Raw genomic sequence first — 14,818 nt, 5'->3', positions numbered from 1 at the left:
CTGAGGATTATGAAGATATCGTTTATTGCACTGAAATTTCAGTGGTTTGTTGCTACACATCAAAATTTAAATGTGGCAACCCTGCAATTGAAATTATAGTTTGGGGTTCAATAAACTGATAGAGTTTTTCAAAAAAATTAGTGGTCGGTTCAAAATATTACCCTAATACTGTTGAGTTGAGTTGAGTTAAGTTGGTTGAAAACTTGAAACTAATCATTTCCCTTGAAGGTGTTCAATTAATTGAACCCACACGTCTTGCTCTCTGTGTACGAACAGTTATTTTTACGTCATTTATTGCACAATTTAAATATGTCCCAAGCGGGAATACCCATTTTTCATCCGAAAAATTCTGTTTCGAGATCTAAATCACTCTGCGAGAATTCAGGGGCCATCGATTTTTGACAAGGATAAATCGATGTCGCAAAATTCGACTTGACAGTCAAGCGAGATAATTATTTTCGGCCTACGCAGAGTCCGGTAGGAAGCGGAAGCGGTTCGCCGATTCCCTGTGGTCCACCGGAATACCTGATCGCACCGTACAGACCCGGTGATTACGAGTACGTCGGTGTGCCGTTGGAGCCGAGTCAGGGCGACGAAGAAGCGACGGGTCCGAGTACGGCGGAAATCATCGCGAGTCAGAGCCAGGATTACGTTGACGAGAAGCTAGCCGAGTACCAAGCGACCATCCAACAACTTCAGGGTGAGTTTCACGCTCGATCTGCTCGATCCCCTTGGGATTTTATTTATAAAGAGGATAGAAAATCTGCCTGATAATCTAGCCGCGTTGAGCAGCGAACTTCAAACAAGATTCACCGGACGATTAACGATCGTGTAAAACGCGTAAAACATTCCAAAACTATTCATTCTCGGACATTCACTCTTCCCATTACTTTCTCAAAACTTTAGAGATCGTTCTTAGGTACTGCGTTCCATGACTTTTTTTTCTGCCTATATTTATATTCTCACCTTGTAAAAATAGACCGCAACAAGGTATTAATCAGCTAGTTGAACCGTACGCCTGAATTCAGATTACACGGTACGCGGTGCGGCGTTCAAGGTGACAAAAGGTAGGCGCTTTCGGCTGATAATTACTGACCGTAACTACTGACTCCGGCTGCTCACTTACAAGCCGTTGACTCTGTTATAACTAACATTAGAAAAGTGTCAACATGCTGTTGCCGCAGGCGTGTAAACTCCGATAACGTGAACAGTAATTAGCCCTTCCGATCCTGAAAATTCAAGACAATGTTCAAATAAACGGAAAATCATTATTTATACCGCGTTCTCGTCAACTTGCTGTAGACAAAGTTCGTTTCTCAATCGATCAAAATATGAAACGATATTGCTTTCTGTTTCGCAGTTGAAGGATATACATCTAAGGCTTTTAAACGAAAAGCCTAGTTGAGGCTTAATGACTTCTCGGTATAAGGAGTAAAGTATTTTCGTTGATCGAATATGCGATTGTTATATTTCTTTGATTTCCCCCGCTGATTCGAAATGTTATGTATCCACTTATTTAGTGTGGAAAAATCTGTATTTTATCTTAGCTAAAACAAATATTATTCATTCGACAGAATTTGAAAATTAGTCGAGATAGCGTTTTTCTCTTTGCACGTCTTCTCACCTCGATATTATATCCAGACGTGTATACACAGCCAGTCCTCGGCTATCCGACTAGATGCTATTACGGGCTGACGATGAAGCTTGAGCCGTTGCACGTGTCAGATGCGCAGTTAAATGTTTCACGAAATGTTCAACGCCGATAGGTGGTCGACCCAACTATCCCGGACAAATGACGGAGACGTCATTGGGTCACGATCAATTAGTATATGGTGACAGCTGTTATTACGCTATGAATTATTTCAACGACCCAATTCACGCGCGCCGGTAACATGCATAAGCTGTGTTTTTGTTTTCCTTCGTGTATAATAAGTTTAATTAATGGACGTTAACGCCTCTCTCAGACGTGATGCCGAAATATCGTAAATTCTGTGTCAGCTTTTCAACAGCTATATTTTTCCTCCCATTTCATCGCTTCGCATCTCGAAAACTTCGATCCGAGTCTCATCTCACTTCAAGATTAGTTTTTTTTTTTTCGAAATCATCTGTTGATAAGAAAATCGGAGGAAGAAAAAAAAAAAAAAAATCGTCGCAGCGCGGACAACGACCGTATAAATCGTAATCATGGTAGAGCGCTGGGTCGTTTAAATAGTTTTTCTAGTATTTCTTTTACCTTGCTTACCTTTGTCATCGACCAAATTGATTATGGCAGAGTCACGTAATCGTTAGGTAATGTGCGTGTCTGGCAGCGTGTAGGTATCCTATTCTGTAAAGTTCACCCACACCAATCGAATGAACACGTGTCATGGATTTAAAGTGAAGGTAATTCTATTTTACCTACATCTCGTAGGATTTATTTTTGTACCCAAGGCCGGGAATGAAGTCAGTCATTTCTATGCAAAACTCTGAAAGGTTCTTGACACGAGCTTTATTTGCAACTACCATACGTATTCACATGCTGTAATAGATATCCATATCAATGCCAAAAGAGATGCTATACGACCTGACAGTTTGTATTTAACGTTCCACTGTACGTAGCGTAGCTTTTTTTCGTTTCCGATACCGATTGATTGAAGTGTACAGGATCTTGTTGGGGATGACTATGTATTTTATAATGTAGACCCAAATGCGAAATTAGTCTTATCTTAGAGTATCGTTATCGTCGAAGTAGCAATTAAAAATTTACAACACTAATGACGCAATCGGTCGAATTGAAAGATGAAAAAGGAAAAGGAAAAAGAAAAATTGATGCTTATTAAAATCTTTGGATTATTACTACGAAGTTCAAGGTTTCTAAAAGGCAGATCCAAGACCCCGGCAATGAATGAAGTGTTTGCCAAGTGTTTCATGAAAGCGATTAGGTGCTATACTCATGAGAATAATTGAAAAAGCTGCAGCGCCAGAAGCGATGATTGTTAAACACAGATTCGACTGCACGCCTGCTTGATTCTTATTCTCTGTCTCGTTATATACATATATACGTAAACAAAGAGCGCCTGTTTTCATATAACACGTGGGTGGTGCACGGATGTTAAGCAATTTATTCTGACCGTATAGCGCGGCGCTTTTTATTTCCCTTGTATTGCGCAAGGTGGCTATATCAACACCTGGCCGCTGTCAGTCAAATTTCATTCACCGTTACCCACTGGCACTGGATGGGTTTGTGAATGAGTTTACGAGTCCGAGCCCTGTTCCTACGCGATAGTAGGACGTGAGGTATAACAAGCGGCTGATGGTCTCTTAAGAGTTAAAATCCGGTGGTGAACTCGCGGTGGGCTTTGTATATTATTCTCCAGCCTCCGGTTACGGCAGTGAATGAAAAAAATAATTGCCCACATTTTATCTCGGATGAATAACAAAACGGAAAAAGCTCCGAAAGCTTGGGTGAACTATCTAAGCGAAGAGGCGTCTTCGTTGCGATAACCGTGCAAAAACTGACCGATTTGTGGTTAGTGAGAGTTGTTTGCTTATTGATTTTCTGGTACACGATCAGCGTCGGATAAGCTGAAATAAAATTACGTTGGATTTCGGCGTCTCTGAAAGTAACGCAGAGTATTCAAGCCGACTGCAGTGAGTAAGCAAGTGGGCAAGTTTGGCACGTTGAATCTAAATGAAAAAGGCTGTGCCAAAATGTATACAGTACATATAAGAGGTGATCCTCTTGTCACGAGTCGACTTGGGTGTTAATTCATGTCGCAAATATTTACGCGTAGTCTTTAGGCGTCACTTCGCGATTCGTTAATTTTACAAATTGCATCATCGACACCTATATGCGGCGGATCTTTAATCTTGCGTAAATCTTTCATCCCACGATTTGGCTTTCGGGTCAGTATACCAAAATAATCAAACATTGTTGTATTCTTCCATCAAAGCTGTTGCCCATTTGATTGGGTTTATTTCCCATGTGTCTGGAAAAAAAAAAATAAAGAAGAATAAAAACGAGCAATACTTTTGATCAGACTTTGATTGGATATTCGACAGCCAAGTGCCTGTTTCATCACGGTACAGAGAAATTTACCGGACCTTGTGAATTAGCGTACAGGATGTAAGTATTTTCTGTAGCAATAATCTTCAATTAGATCATGCATAAAGCTCACTTACTGCAAGCATCATACGAGTGGGCTTCAACCTCTCTGTTCGGCTTTATTCTTACACCGACGTAGGGTTTCATGGCGGGGTGTGTCGGGTGTTGGGTGAAAAGTACAGTCCAAGCATACTTATCCCAGGAAATCTAGAACCAAGAAAGGCGTCCGAAGGAGTCGGTTTGACGTGACTGTATGCTTCCGGCGTCAGTCCGCGTCGCTAAGCCGGCAAAGCTTAGCTGGCTGACTGGAAAATTTTTGCCACGTGAAACGTTGACGAAGGTTGAGGGTCAAGGTGATTTTTCTATAAACACATGAACCGCTAGTTGTTATTACTTTTCTCCTGCATCTTTTACGTCGCTGGCACGGGTCGAAGTTACCGCGAAACAGTTCGGTTCGGGTCAACTTTGACAAATGGAAAAAGTCGAGGCTCGAACATGTTGCAATTAATTTTTTTCCTTTTGAAAAGCTGAATATTTTTGGAATATAGAAAAACTTTGGCCACGTGACTCGAGTCTCAACCTCTACGAAATTCTTCGGGTTCATGCGGCATTAGAAACTGATTATTATTGTAATCGGGTAAAAATGACTTTAATCGTCTGCAGGGTCTTTGACTTTTCGGAAAAGAAACCACTCTCATATTTATCGAATGACAACTGTGACAACGAGGCGCGGAATTGGGAGCGTTTTATATTTCTGCCACAAGAAAAGCGGAAATAGAACACTATTCCTGACCAATTTCAAGTCGATTCCAAGCTCCAGGTTTTTTCTTTGATATTTCTCTCGAGTGTTGAAAAATATGCACAGTTTCTAGGAAATTGGCTCTAAGATTTCAGTTTTTTCCCCGTCATCCAGTGCATGAATATTTTATGCCCGACCGTATATTTAGTCGTAAATGGAAGCAGTTAATTTTTTCTCTCTCGCAAATTCCTTGCTTCAGAAAGGATCATTTCCTCTTCGTATAAATGACAATTAGTCATATTCTTAAGTGATTCGTGGTCCATCCACACGCCGCTGTACTTCCGTCAGGTGTTCTGCCCGTCGCCAATCGTAATAAGCGACTATTCTAAAACCGTGCTTTGAATCAGAACCGCGTTCATTCGAGTTCTCTGATCGAGTAGGGCTCGAGAAAACCATCGGAATAGCTTTACAACATGATTACGAATAAAATTAGAATGCGAAGCGTCCCCGGTCCGAAATCCAAATTGGGTTACATTACTCCAGTGTTATCGTCGAGCGATATTTTTTTCTCCAATTCCTGAGGTACATGGAATTGTTGACTGGTGCATAGCAGGCATTCCGAAGCCATGGCGTGCCCACCAATTACCCTCTCCATGAATCGCGGGGTTATTGATAAAACTTTGCCCGAGATATTTTCTCGAAAATATAACCCCAGACCGCCGGTTACGAGTCTGAATCTAGTGGAACCATAACTTGGGAGTCAACACGCGCATCATTCATGCCTGGGAATTTGCGTCCATCAAATGATACTCACGGTCCTTCGAACTAAGGGTGCAATTCTCAAGCCCGCGGCTCCGTTTCTTATCACCTCGATTTTCACCGCGTTTCATATTGCGCAAGGGGACGCGTGCCGCAAGCTTTGTAACGCGCGAAGCCGCGGTATTCTCCTCTTTTCGGAGAAACACAATAAATATTCGTTAACGCCGCTCCACCGTGAGTACAGTAGGACACCGTTCTATAAATAGAAGTGACGAATACCTGCCCGCGAACCATTCACATTCACTGGTGGGGATCGTGCTGAAGGCTTAACATGTAACGATGTTACGTCGGCTGAAATCGTAACGCTACGCCAGAGTTAATGCCGGTCAGAAGGCTTGTGCCGATGAATTGCACTTTTGGTGTTCAATTCAGGGAAGTCCAGGAAGTGGAATGCACCTCTGTCAGCTCGGCTGACTTCTAACTCTACTCACCACTTTCTATTTTTCGATTTTTTGCATCATTCCAATTTTTCGGTGACCGTTTGATCGACTCCGACAATGTTTAGCAGGTTCAATCTCAAGTTGATTCAAAGTATGCGGAACTGAATACGAGATTTCAATCAGCCTCCTTCAGTCTCTTTCATACCGGAAGTGATCGGTGGTGCCAGTTTGCTTCAGAGGTTTCTTAGAGCGCAGCTGTTTCGCTGTTATAATTTCATGTAGAAGAGACAACTGGGATCAAAAAAGCTCTTTCCTTGTGTTTAAGCTCTTTCTTTAACTTCTCAAATTTGAATGATTGTATCTGCAAACGGAAATACTTGGATTAACGAGGAGTAGAAATCGTAAGATGGATGAAGGAAAGCCTGCCTTGCATGAAAAGTTGCAGAAGAAAGTCGAGACTCGGTTCAGAATACAAGTTTCGTTACCTCGAAAGCGGATCGTGAAATGAAATTACGGTACGGAAAAAATTTCCTAGTATAACAGACGCAAATTCTGCTTCATCATATTTGTTGAATTGTAAAGAAATTTTTTGGCAAAGGTCAATAAACGAGTGCACAAACAGATCTTTCGAAGGTCCCGAGTGAAAGGTCCGTGTACTTGTGATTTCACGTAGTTGTGGAAATCTCGGCTGTCTCGGAAGAAATTTTCCGCCACCGAACCGCGAAGTTTTCATTTAACGGCGAATATCGTCGGGCTAATTTACGACGACGAGCTTCGACTTCGAACCGATACGAACCGCATCGACAGAACTCGGGGCTATTTTACCGTGGGCGCGAAAGGCAGAACGGTCCGATTTATGGCTTCGCAGTTGTGCCGCTCTCGCTTGGCCAATGGGGCCTCTTGTCTCTTATGTATTTTTATTCGACGACAGACACATCTGGGACATATAAACCGGCTCGAAGTATTTTTCAACGCACTTGAAACGCCGCCCGGCTATGCAGACTTCGATCCGCGCGACTTTGTCGCAGGCACGTGGAGGAAACCGATTTCTGCCGATCGGCGAGTGATTTGCGGCTTTGGAAGCGGGTGAACGCTTACGAAATGAAACTGATCCAACGATCGTTAATAATCACGAGGTTTCCACAGTTTGGCAGAGATTTGCCTGTCGGAGAGACGGGCGTAATTCGAGTAGCTCGTCTTTTACCGCTTCCCCATGCCACATGGTGCAGGTCGATAGTTTATAACTACGAAGGTGGGCACAAGAAACGCCGCGATCGTGGTCTCGCGGTGTAAAACTCTTCGTGGTCTCTTTGTCGGTGACAAAAATAAAACTGATCTTTCTATTTTCACTCGTGACGGCAAAATCTTTATACCTATATACCCAAGTCTCAGCGGTAGCGGTAGCAAGCAGCAGAGCACGCGCGCTGCAAACTGTGTTTAAAGCTGCAAGGTTCAGGGCGACTTGAAACCCTACACTGTGTGTACGCAAAGATAAGTTGACACGTGTAAACGGGGTCTACAAGTTTATTTATCGCTGATTGAATCGAGCTTTCTTAAGCTGCGCATGACCGCAGAGAAAGTCGTAATTATTACGAGGAGAACATGAGCTCCAGGGTGTGGACTCTTGATACTTCCCTCCACACGTCATTCGTAAGGTTTGGACCACCAAAGCGATGCCGCAACGGTGGGACAAAAGTTTAGAACATAGAAATTTTTTTCGTTGTATTCTTGATTTCGAGTGGCGCTTTCTCGTGCTTTCTTTTAAGACAAAATTATTAAAATTTGCGAATGACAATATAAAAGCGATTCATGAATCGTTATAAGCGGCTTGGGTAAAACTGTTATTAATCGGCACATGGCATAAATACAGATTTACCAACTACTTCAGTAATAATATAAAATATTCTGTAATATCTTTAGTGGAAATCTCATTATTATGTTGACTGCAGTTTGGTCCAAGTCGACGAATAATTCGTCCGTGAAATGGTAGTGTCCGCACCCTGATGAGCTAGGTACGGACAAAAAGACCGATGATCGCGTTCATTTCGCTCATAAGATTCGTGCGGCTTCTGTAAATATTTACAATGATGTACATTCACGACACCCAGAGTGCCTAGACGAAGCAGGTATACAGTCGGGTTTAATAACGCCTCAAACTCATCGGGGAAGCTCGTTAAAAATCCTGGTAAACATCACGAGGTGTGAACCTGCCAAAACAAATACTGCAGCTATATTCGCCCGATTTTTTCAAGGTTTTTCTTCTCATTTTCAATTCTCAAATTCCAACCGTTTTCGAATGCAGCTCAGTTTTATCCGAGCGTATAGATGTGCAGTTGTTGCGAATGAGCTTTCTGCACCGACTTACGGTCTCGTCCAATCGCCGGGGAGAAATCGGGGTCGCTATAGTCACGTCTCTGAATCACGCAGCGTTTGATGCTTCTCGGTAAGAAGTCCAGGATATATTTATGCCCTGGTCATGTTCTGGCTACTATCGAGTCGCGATGTGGCGATACGTACTCACATGGATCCCAGTAGCCGGTTCGAGACCCAAGACTAACGGTTCCGTCCTCGATGGATGCCAAGATCTGAGGCCAATTTCAAGACCGAGAACCGATGATCGTGCCTCGAATCGCGCGAAATTTAATTTTCAATAAGGTCCTACTCAAGTTTCTCGACCCTTGCACCTTCGGCTGGAAACTTTGTTACCTTGACATCGTTACACTTGTGTAAAATAGACGCTTGAGCGAGACTAAATGTGGTTCACGCTACAAGGTGGTCCCCGCTGATTTTCCGGAATTGCTCCGTACATTTAGGGCTAGATATTCCGGGAATCGACCAGTCGTAAAGGCTACCAAACAGCCTCCGAACGTCCGTTGTTATGGCATATTAAAGAGGGGGATTTTCGAAGCAGTCGTTATCTTGAGCGCGTTTTTCAAGCTTTAACATGACAGTTTGATGCTGAAGTCTCTAAACACAATCTGGTGAAAGTCGGAATAGCCGTGTCGCTTGTTGTAGCGAACCTTATAAATGCACTCGGATTAAAGGGTTCCTTAAGAGTCAAGAGTCGAACAGCTCGCATTGCAACGAGTGCTGTGAAGCGTTGCGCAATGAATCGAAGCCTCAATTGGAAATGTCAATACATTGATTACCTGGACAAGAATCCAGCAGCCAGTTATTTAGAAAGCAGTATAATTTAACAAGGTAGGGTTTAATCAATCGTCTCGATAGAAGCTATTAATTATTTCCCTGTGGCACAATGTTTCACTGCGAACTAAGCCATGTCTTTGGACGATACGAGGGTGATTGCAAATGCGAATCATTTGTTGCGCTCGAAATTCATGCATCTGTAGCAAATCAAGGCTGTGCAAAGTTGGCAGATGTAGAGTTGCACGTTTCAATTTACACGGAACGTTTATTTCCGGCGATTTCGTCGCCGCTAAACTCTCATACTGTTTGCGTATTTTTTTTTCTGCACCGACTGCACCGCCTCGTCATAACCGAGTCCACGTAGCGTGCAATCCTATTTTTCTTGCACCCACGTAATCGAGTTTTTACTTTCGCGACGTGTTTATTCTCGGCTCTGACGTGTGGCGCAAAATTTTTCTTCATCGATCGTGTAACGGTGAAAAAGTTTGATAGCAGTCGCTGCTTTTAGGAGAGTGAGAATGATTATTGGCTTTCAGTTTACGGTGTGTCAAAGATTTTGTCGACGGAGGATCGCCTTCAGATTTTCTCCTAAAATCGTAGACCGAACGTAATAACCCTCGTTCAATGTGTCTCTCACTCGTGCACGTAATATACTCAGGTTATAAATATGCATCTTCCCTCTGCATCTAATATACGTATATCGGCATGCGGAAACTCGTAACTTGTTTATGACGTGAATTTAGATGCGGTGACACGAACTTCCATCTAGAACTCATTGTCGTTTTCCTAGTCACAGAATGTTTGTTCGATAGACGATAGCTGCAGGCATAAGCTGCCCCTTTTCGTTTCTCCGGTATCCAACGGCGGAGGTATCAACGCGTATTTACCCATTGAACCAGATTTCGAAAGATAAACACATCCGTATCAATAGCCTGTATTAGCACACTTTTATTCCGAGTCGGTGATATGGACTTCCGTAGCGGCGAACTACCGTCAAATTAAGCATTACACAAAATATACAAGTGCTAACACCATGTACAATCACTCATGCCGAAGAACCGTTCTACAAAGAATAACCACCAAGAAAAAAAATTTCCGTTTATTTGTTCGCTCGCAGAGAGTCGGTATATTACACCCGTATTTTTACGTACACGTACCTATGTCGTACCGAATAATGGAGCAGCGTCGACACGTCGCTTTGCATATTAGCTCGTGTTACACGAAAATCGTTGAGGGTGAAGAGCGAACCGTTTCCATCCCAGGCAAAAATGCGAATAAATTACTCTGGACGAATTCTCGGTAATAGAGAGATACTTTCGAACCAGATTAATGATGCCTTAGGTCCAAATAATGCTCAGGCTGATCGTCAGATCGCGTGAATATGTGGACGCAACTATAGGATAGGAAACAAGGAAACTCTACTACGGAACCAACATGGCCGCCAATCTGCACGCCTGTGGTTTAATTTTAGCTACAAATCCATTTATGGAGTTTAATTTTGATCCAGAATTATTCGACGTTGTAAAATAATGGCAAGAATGGCTTAGTCGTGAATTTGTCTTCGATGGAAGCTCGAGAGGTGAGAATTCAACTTGCGCTTATGTCGCACCCGAGTCTGCACGCGTTGCTTGTGCTTCGCCGGATATTCACAAGATTGTACGCTTGAGAAACCCGTTTAGCATAGTCTGACCGAGGTAGTTTTGCCCACGCAATTGTGCCCATCCTGTTGTCTCATCGCTCTTCCAGACTTGCACGTTACTTATGCTCGACCTGAAAGGATGTTTATACTCCTGGTTCGTGAGCTTGGATTGAGCTGATCCATTTCCTGAAATCGATACAGCTTTTGTCGAATCAATCGATTCATTTCGCCTAGAGCGAGGAACCACGCCGTTATTCCTAACCGTTTTTTTTTTTTTTAATTCCTTGAGGATTTTAACTGGAATGGACTTCGACTCGTCCTCCGATTTGCGCGAGGTTTCGTGATGTATTTAATTGGGTTCATATTTCGTTTCGGAAAAAGGCAAATTCACTCTGATACTAAACATGGAGTTCCGATCTGTGTAAATTGTATCAGTATCGTTCGGAAGACTGAGCAATAAAAATAAATCACCTCGATTCGTCGACTGTCAGAAATACAATGTATACCACTGCAGGAGGAAGACTTCGATTCTACTCAAATATTTATACGACGATTTGGGAAATAATGGATTCCCTTTTATCATAGTCCCCGCTATCGCTCCCTCGAGTTTCTTAAGGTGCAGCTCAGCTGTCTATACGATTTTTGATAAACAATTCATCGTACCGTGAAAGTTGTTTAGACCCCTTAATCGGTTTTATCTTTACATATATGTATACAGCTGTAAAAACTGGGTTACATAGTTTGTAAGTTTACATGCTTCGATGTAGCATCGTTAAGGTTCTTTTGTTCATTATCAGCTCCAATAATTTTCGCCGATGTCGTTTTTCCAATTGGCATTGCTGTACACTTTTCCAGGCACCATGCATCGATTAGCTTCACAGTATCGCTCGGCAAATCAACCGATGATGTAGTTATTCGTCTTCTACCTATCGATCACCTGAGCGTTGCAGCTGGCTAACAAGAATTTTTCCACATTGACTAGCTCAACGGAGCGAACGAATTAACTGGTGCGATCAAGTAAAACTATAAGTCGTGAAATAAGGTAGAAGAGCTCCCGAACTTTTTATAGCTACGCAACATCAGCTGATCGGGCAAAAGTTACCAAAAACAAACACCCGCTAGAATTTTACGAACTCGGTTTATCGTTACAAGTTCGAATAACTGAAAATTATTAAGACGATTTGTACGTACACTTGTTATTCTTTAGCAATCCCTAGGGAGAATGATTTTATATTTATAAAGTTCAAGGGTTACACTTATTATACGTTACGTAACGGTTTATTGACCAGCACCACTTTCAGAGCCAAGATTTTACGTATAGGTATAACATCGATCTGGCGTTACAAGAAATTAAAGAAAATTTCACCACGAATATAAAATTTTTTTGGAAATTTTGATAATTTGAGTAAGAAGAAAGTTTGGAACAAGGAAAGCGGGAAGAAAAATTAAAACTGTCTGTAGGATTATGCAGTTCACAGAAGTGGAAATTTTCGCGTAAATAACCAGATCGCATTACCGAGGCGAAACGAGCAACGCATAATATCAAGAGTGAATTTAATCCCGGGAATGCAAGGAATGCCGAAGCAGGCCGTTCAAGGTGTACAAATTCATAGCTGCGCACTTGAGTAATTACGTTTGGTGGCAAGTTTACAACTTAATAAGTCGGCAGGGAAATTCATGCAGTCGGGGTGGATGAAATTATGCAGCAGGGTAACGCATCGATGTTGCGACTGCGGGACAACGATAAAACAAAAAGCGATGCGAGACACGCGTGTCTCGTTCACGTATCGATGATTTCCGATCGAATTATTAACGGATCGATGCGGTGAACGATCACGGGGCTATGCGGCTTTAATACTCGACGATCGGTCAGCTGTTACGTCGATTATAATACCCACTTACTCAGTGTACCGTCGGTCATCGCGTGATTACGGTGTAACTTTTAGCCGAGGCCGTTTTTTCTCATACCCTGCACAAAAAAATGCCCTTTTGCGTTAAACGTCGAGCCGACGAAATTGAGAGTGTTCTCGGTAATTGTTCGGCCGGTGCTCATGAACTGAATACGCGACACGTGGTTTATAAACGGCGGATTTCTTGTCACCGATAAAAGTGCTGTGTAACACCCTGTAAAGTGGTTTACTTTCTTGTTTACAGATCTCGTAAAAATTCAATAAAACTTCCTCTACTTTCGTTTCATCTAGATATCGTTGTAGCGAGGAGTTGATTAAATTTTTCAAATTCCGGAAAGCTTGTTTTCAGAGAAGCTCGTTCTCCGTAAGAATGCTGAATTTTAAAAGTTCCACCGTTTCATTATCGGACCAACCTCCCGAAGTGTTTGAAATCTTTACGGTAACTTATTCGTTAATTCGGTCATTACACTCGATGTGATTTGTCGGAGAATTCGATGGCCATTTCTTGGCGTTAAATGAAATATGTCGAAGGAAATATACCGTTTGCTTTTAGATCGAATGAAGTTTCCTTTCAAACCGCTACCTCTCGTTGGTACTGATTGCGGAAAATAACAAAAAAGCTGTTCAAACCCTGGCAAGCGGTGTTCGACCGGAGGGTCGATGTCAGCGGAAAGCAACGGTCGCCATATTGATCGGAAAGCTTAGGTTCCTCGTAACGAATTGGACACGCGGGATTACGAGTGGTGAACCTGGTCATCAACTTGTTTGCTCGTTTTCTGCCTCGGACATAATTCATCGCCGTGGCAAAACCACGCAGTTCTCGGTTCGATTGCTGGATGAAATAAGAAAATGCCCAAAGTTCTATCTCCTTGACGCGCCTCACGGAATGACCTTCGCTCGCCGACACGGTCATTTGGCACCAACTGCGACCGCCGGGATGCAAACCGGCTTTTCGAAGAGACGTGTGTACGACGAAAACGCGAATGTTGGTACCGAAGACACATCCGCCCAATTCGCGTGTGCGAGGCCATCTCACCGATGAATTGTATTCATTTTTACCCGTCGCATGCGGACCGTATTACGTTTGTGTATTCCTGCCCTGCACACAGTGTAGTCCGTTTTAATTTTTACGCTTGCTCGATTAATTGCGGCACAGTTTGACCAGGAAATCAGGGTCTGATTCATATTTTCAAAGTTGAACTTACCGAGCATCAATTGGCACTGTGGAATATTCTTCTTGTATCATAGAAAATTACGGAAGTATCGAGTCATTGTGTCGTGGATGTTGGAATCTTGAAATTTAGGACTGAATGGGACGCAGAGTCAGAATTGCATTTTGGTAAAGATGAGAAACCGTTTAAAAAATATTCAGCAATGTTGTTTACGCTAATGACTGTTAGTCTCGTATTTGGTAGCTGACAGCGGTCATAGGAGATAAATGCAGTTCGAAAAATAACAAATTTTTCAACAATCTCTTCCGCCGTAATTAGTCGTTCCGAATTGTTGTATCCACTTTCTCAACGTAAGTTAGAGAATCGATTCGAATGGGACACCCGGTGTATCAAATTACATGTGTATAAGCAACCGCCACTTACCGATTACTGCGCTGAATGCTTTACGGCGCAGCAAGGACAGAGCGGCTGCTCGAGAAAGTGCCAACGAAAAGTATGGGTCAATATCATGCAGGCGTTTCTCGTGAACTATACTATGCGATTCGTGAACAATAACGAAGTTCCGAGGACTTTCGTCGATCTTGCGGTCATTTGGCTGATAGTAACCGATGTCCACGTGCCGTGCGACTCGTTGCATCAGCGTGAGAGTGATAGAGAAAAAAATCCGTTCCACATGCCGTTGTACCGTATCTGGCGATGGTTTAATTTGATCGTTGAGAGTTATAACACGAGACTCTGGCGCTGTTATCAATGTAATCGGCTAATTCTGCCGTAAATTTATAATACAGATTAGATTAGTGAGTTGACCGTTGTTTGCGCAGCAAAACACAAGATCAACACGGCAGTAATGATATTAAATTATTTAATTTTGTATGCTTATATATTATATATGTATATATAGTGTGCGAGATAATTTTATCTTCTTTTT

The 14,818-nt window shown here is 42.5% G+C and overlaps 1 protein-coding gene across 1 annotated transcript in view; it reads left to right on the top strand.

Moving 5' to 3' along the window:
- The window catches only part of LOC124301690 (nesprin-1), a 137,703-nt gene that overhangs the window by 8,890 nt on the left and 113,995 nt on the right, over positions 1–14,818 (top strand). The window contains exon 3 of the mRNA XM_046757059.1: positions 472–700. Within this exon, the coding sequence (XP_046613015.1) occupies positions 472–700 (229 nt within the window). The remainder of the gene's footprint in view (positions 1–471; positions 701–14,818) is intronic.

The sequence above is a fragment of the Neodiprion virginianus genome, chromosome 3, assembly GCF_021901495.1.
Source record: "Neodiprion virginianus isolate iyNeoVirg1 chromosome 3, iyNeoVirg1.1, whole genome shotgun sequence".
Lineage (NCBI taxonomy): Eukaryota > Metazoa > Arthropoda > Insecta > Hymenoptera > Diprionidae > Neodiprion > Neodiprion virginianus.
This window is presented reverse-complemented; position numbering and strand designations above follow the sequence as displayed.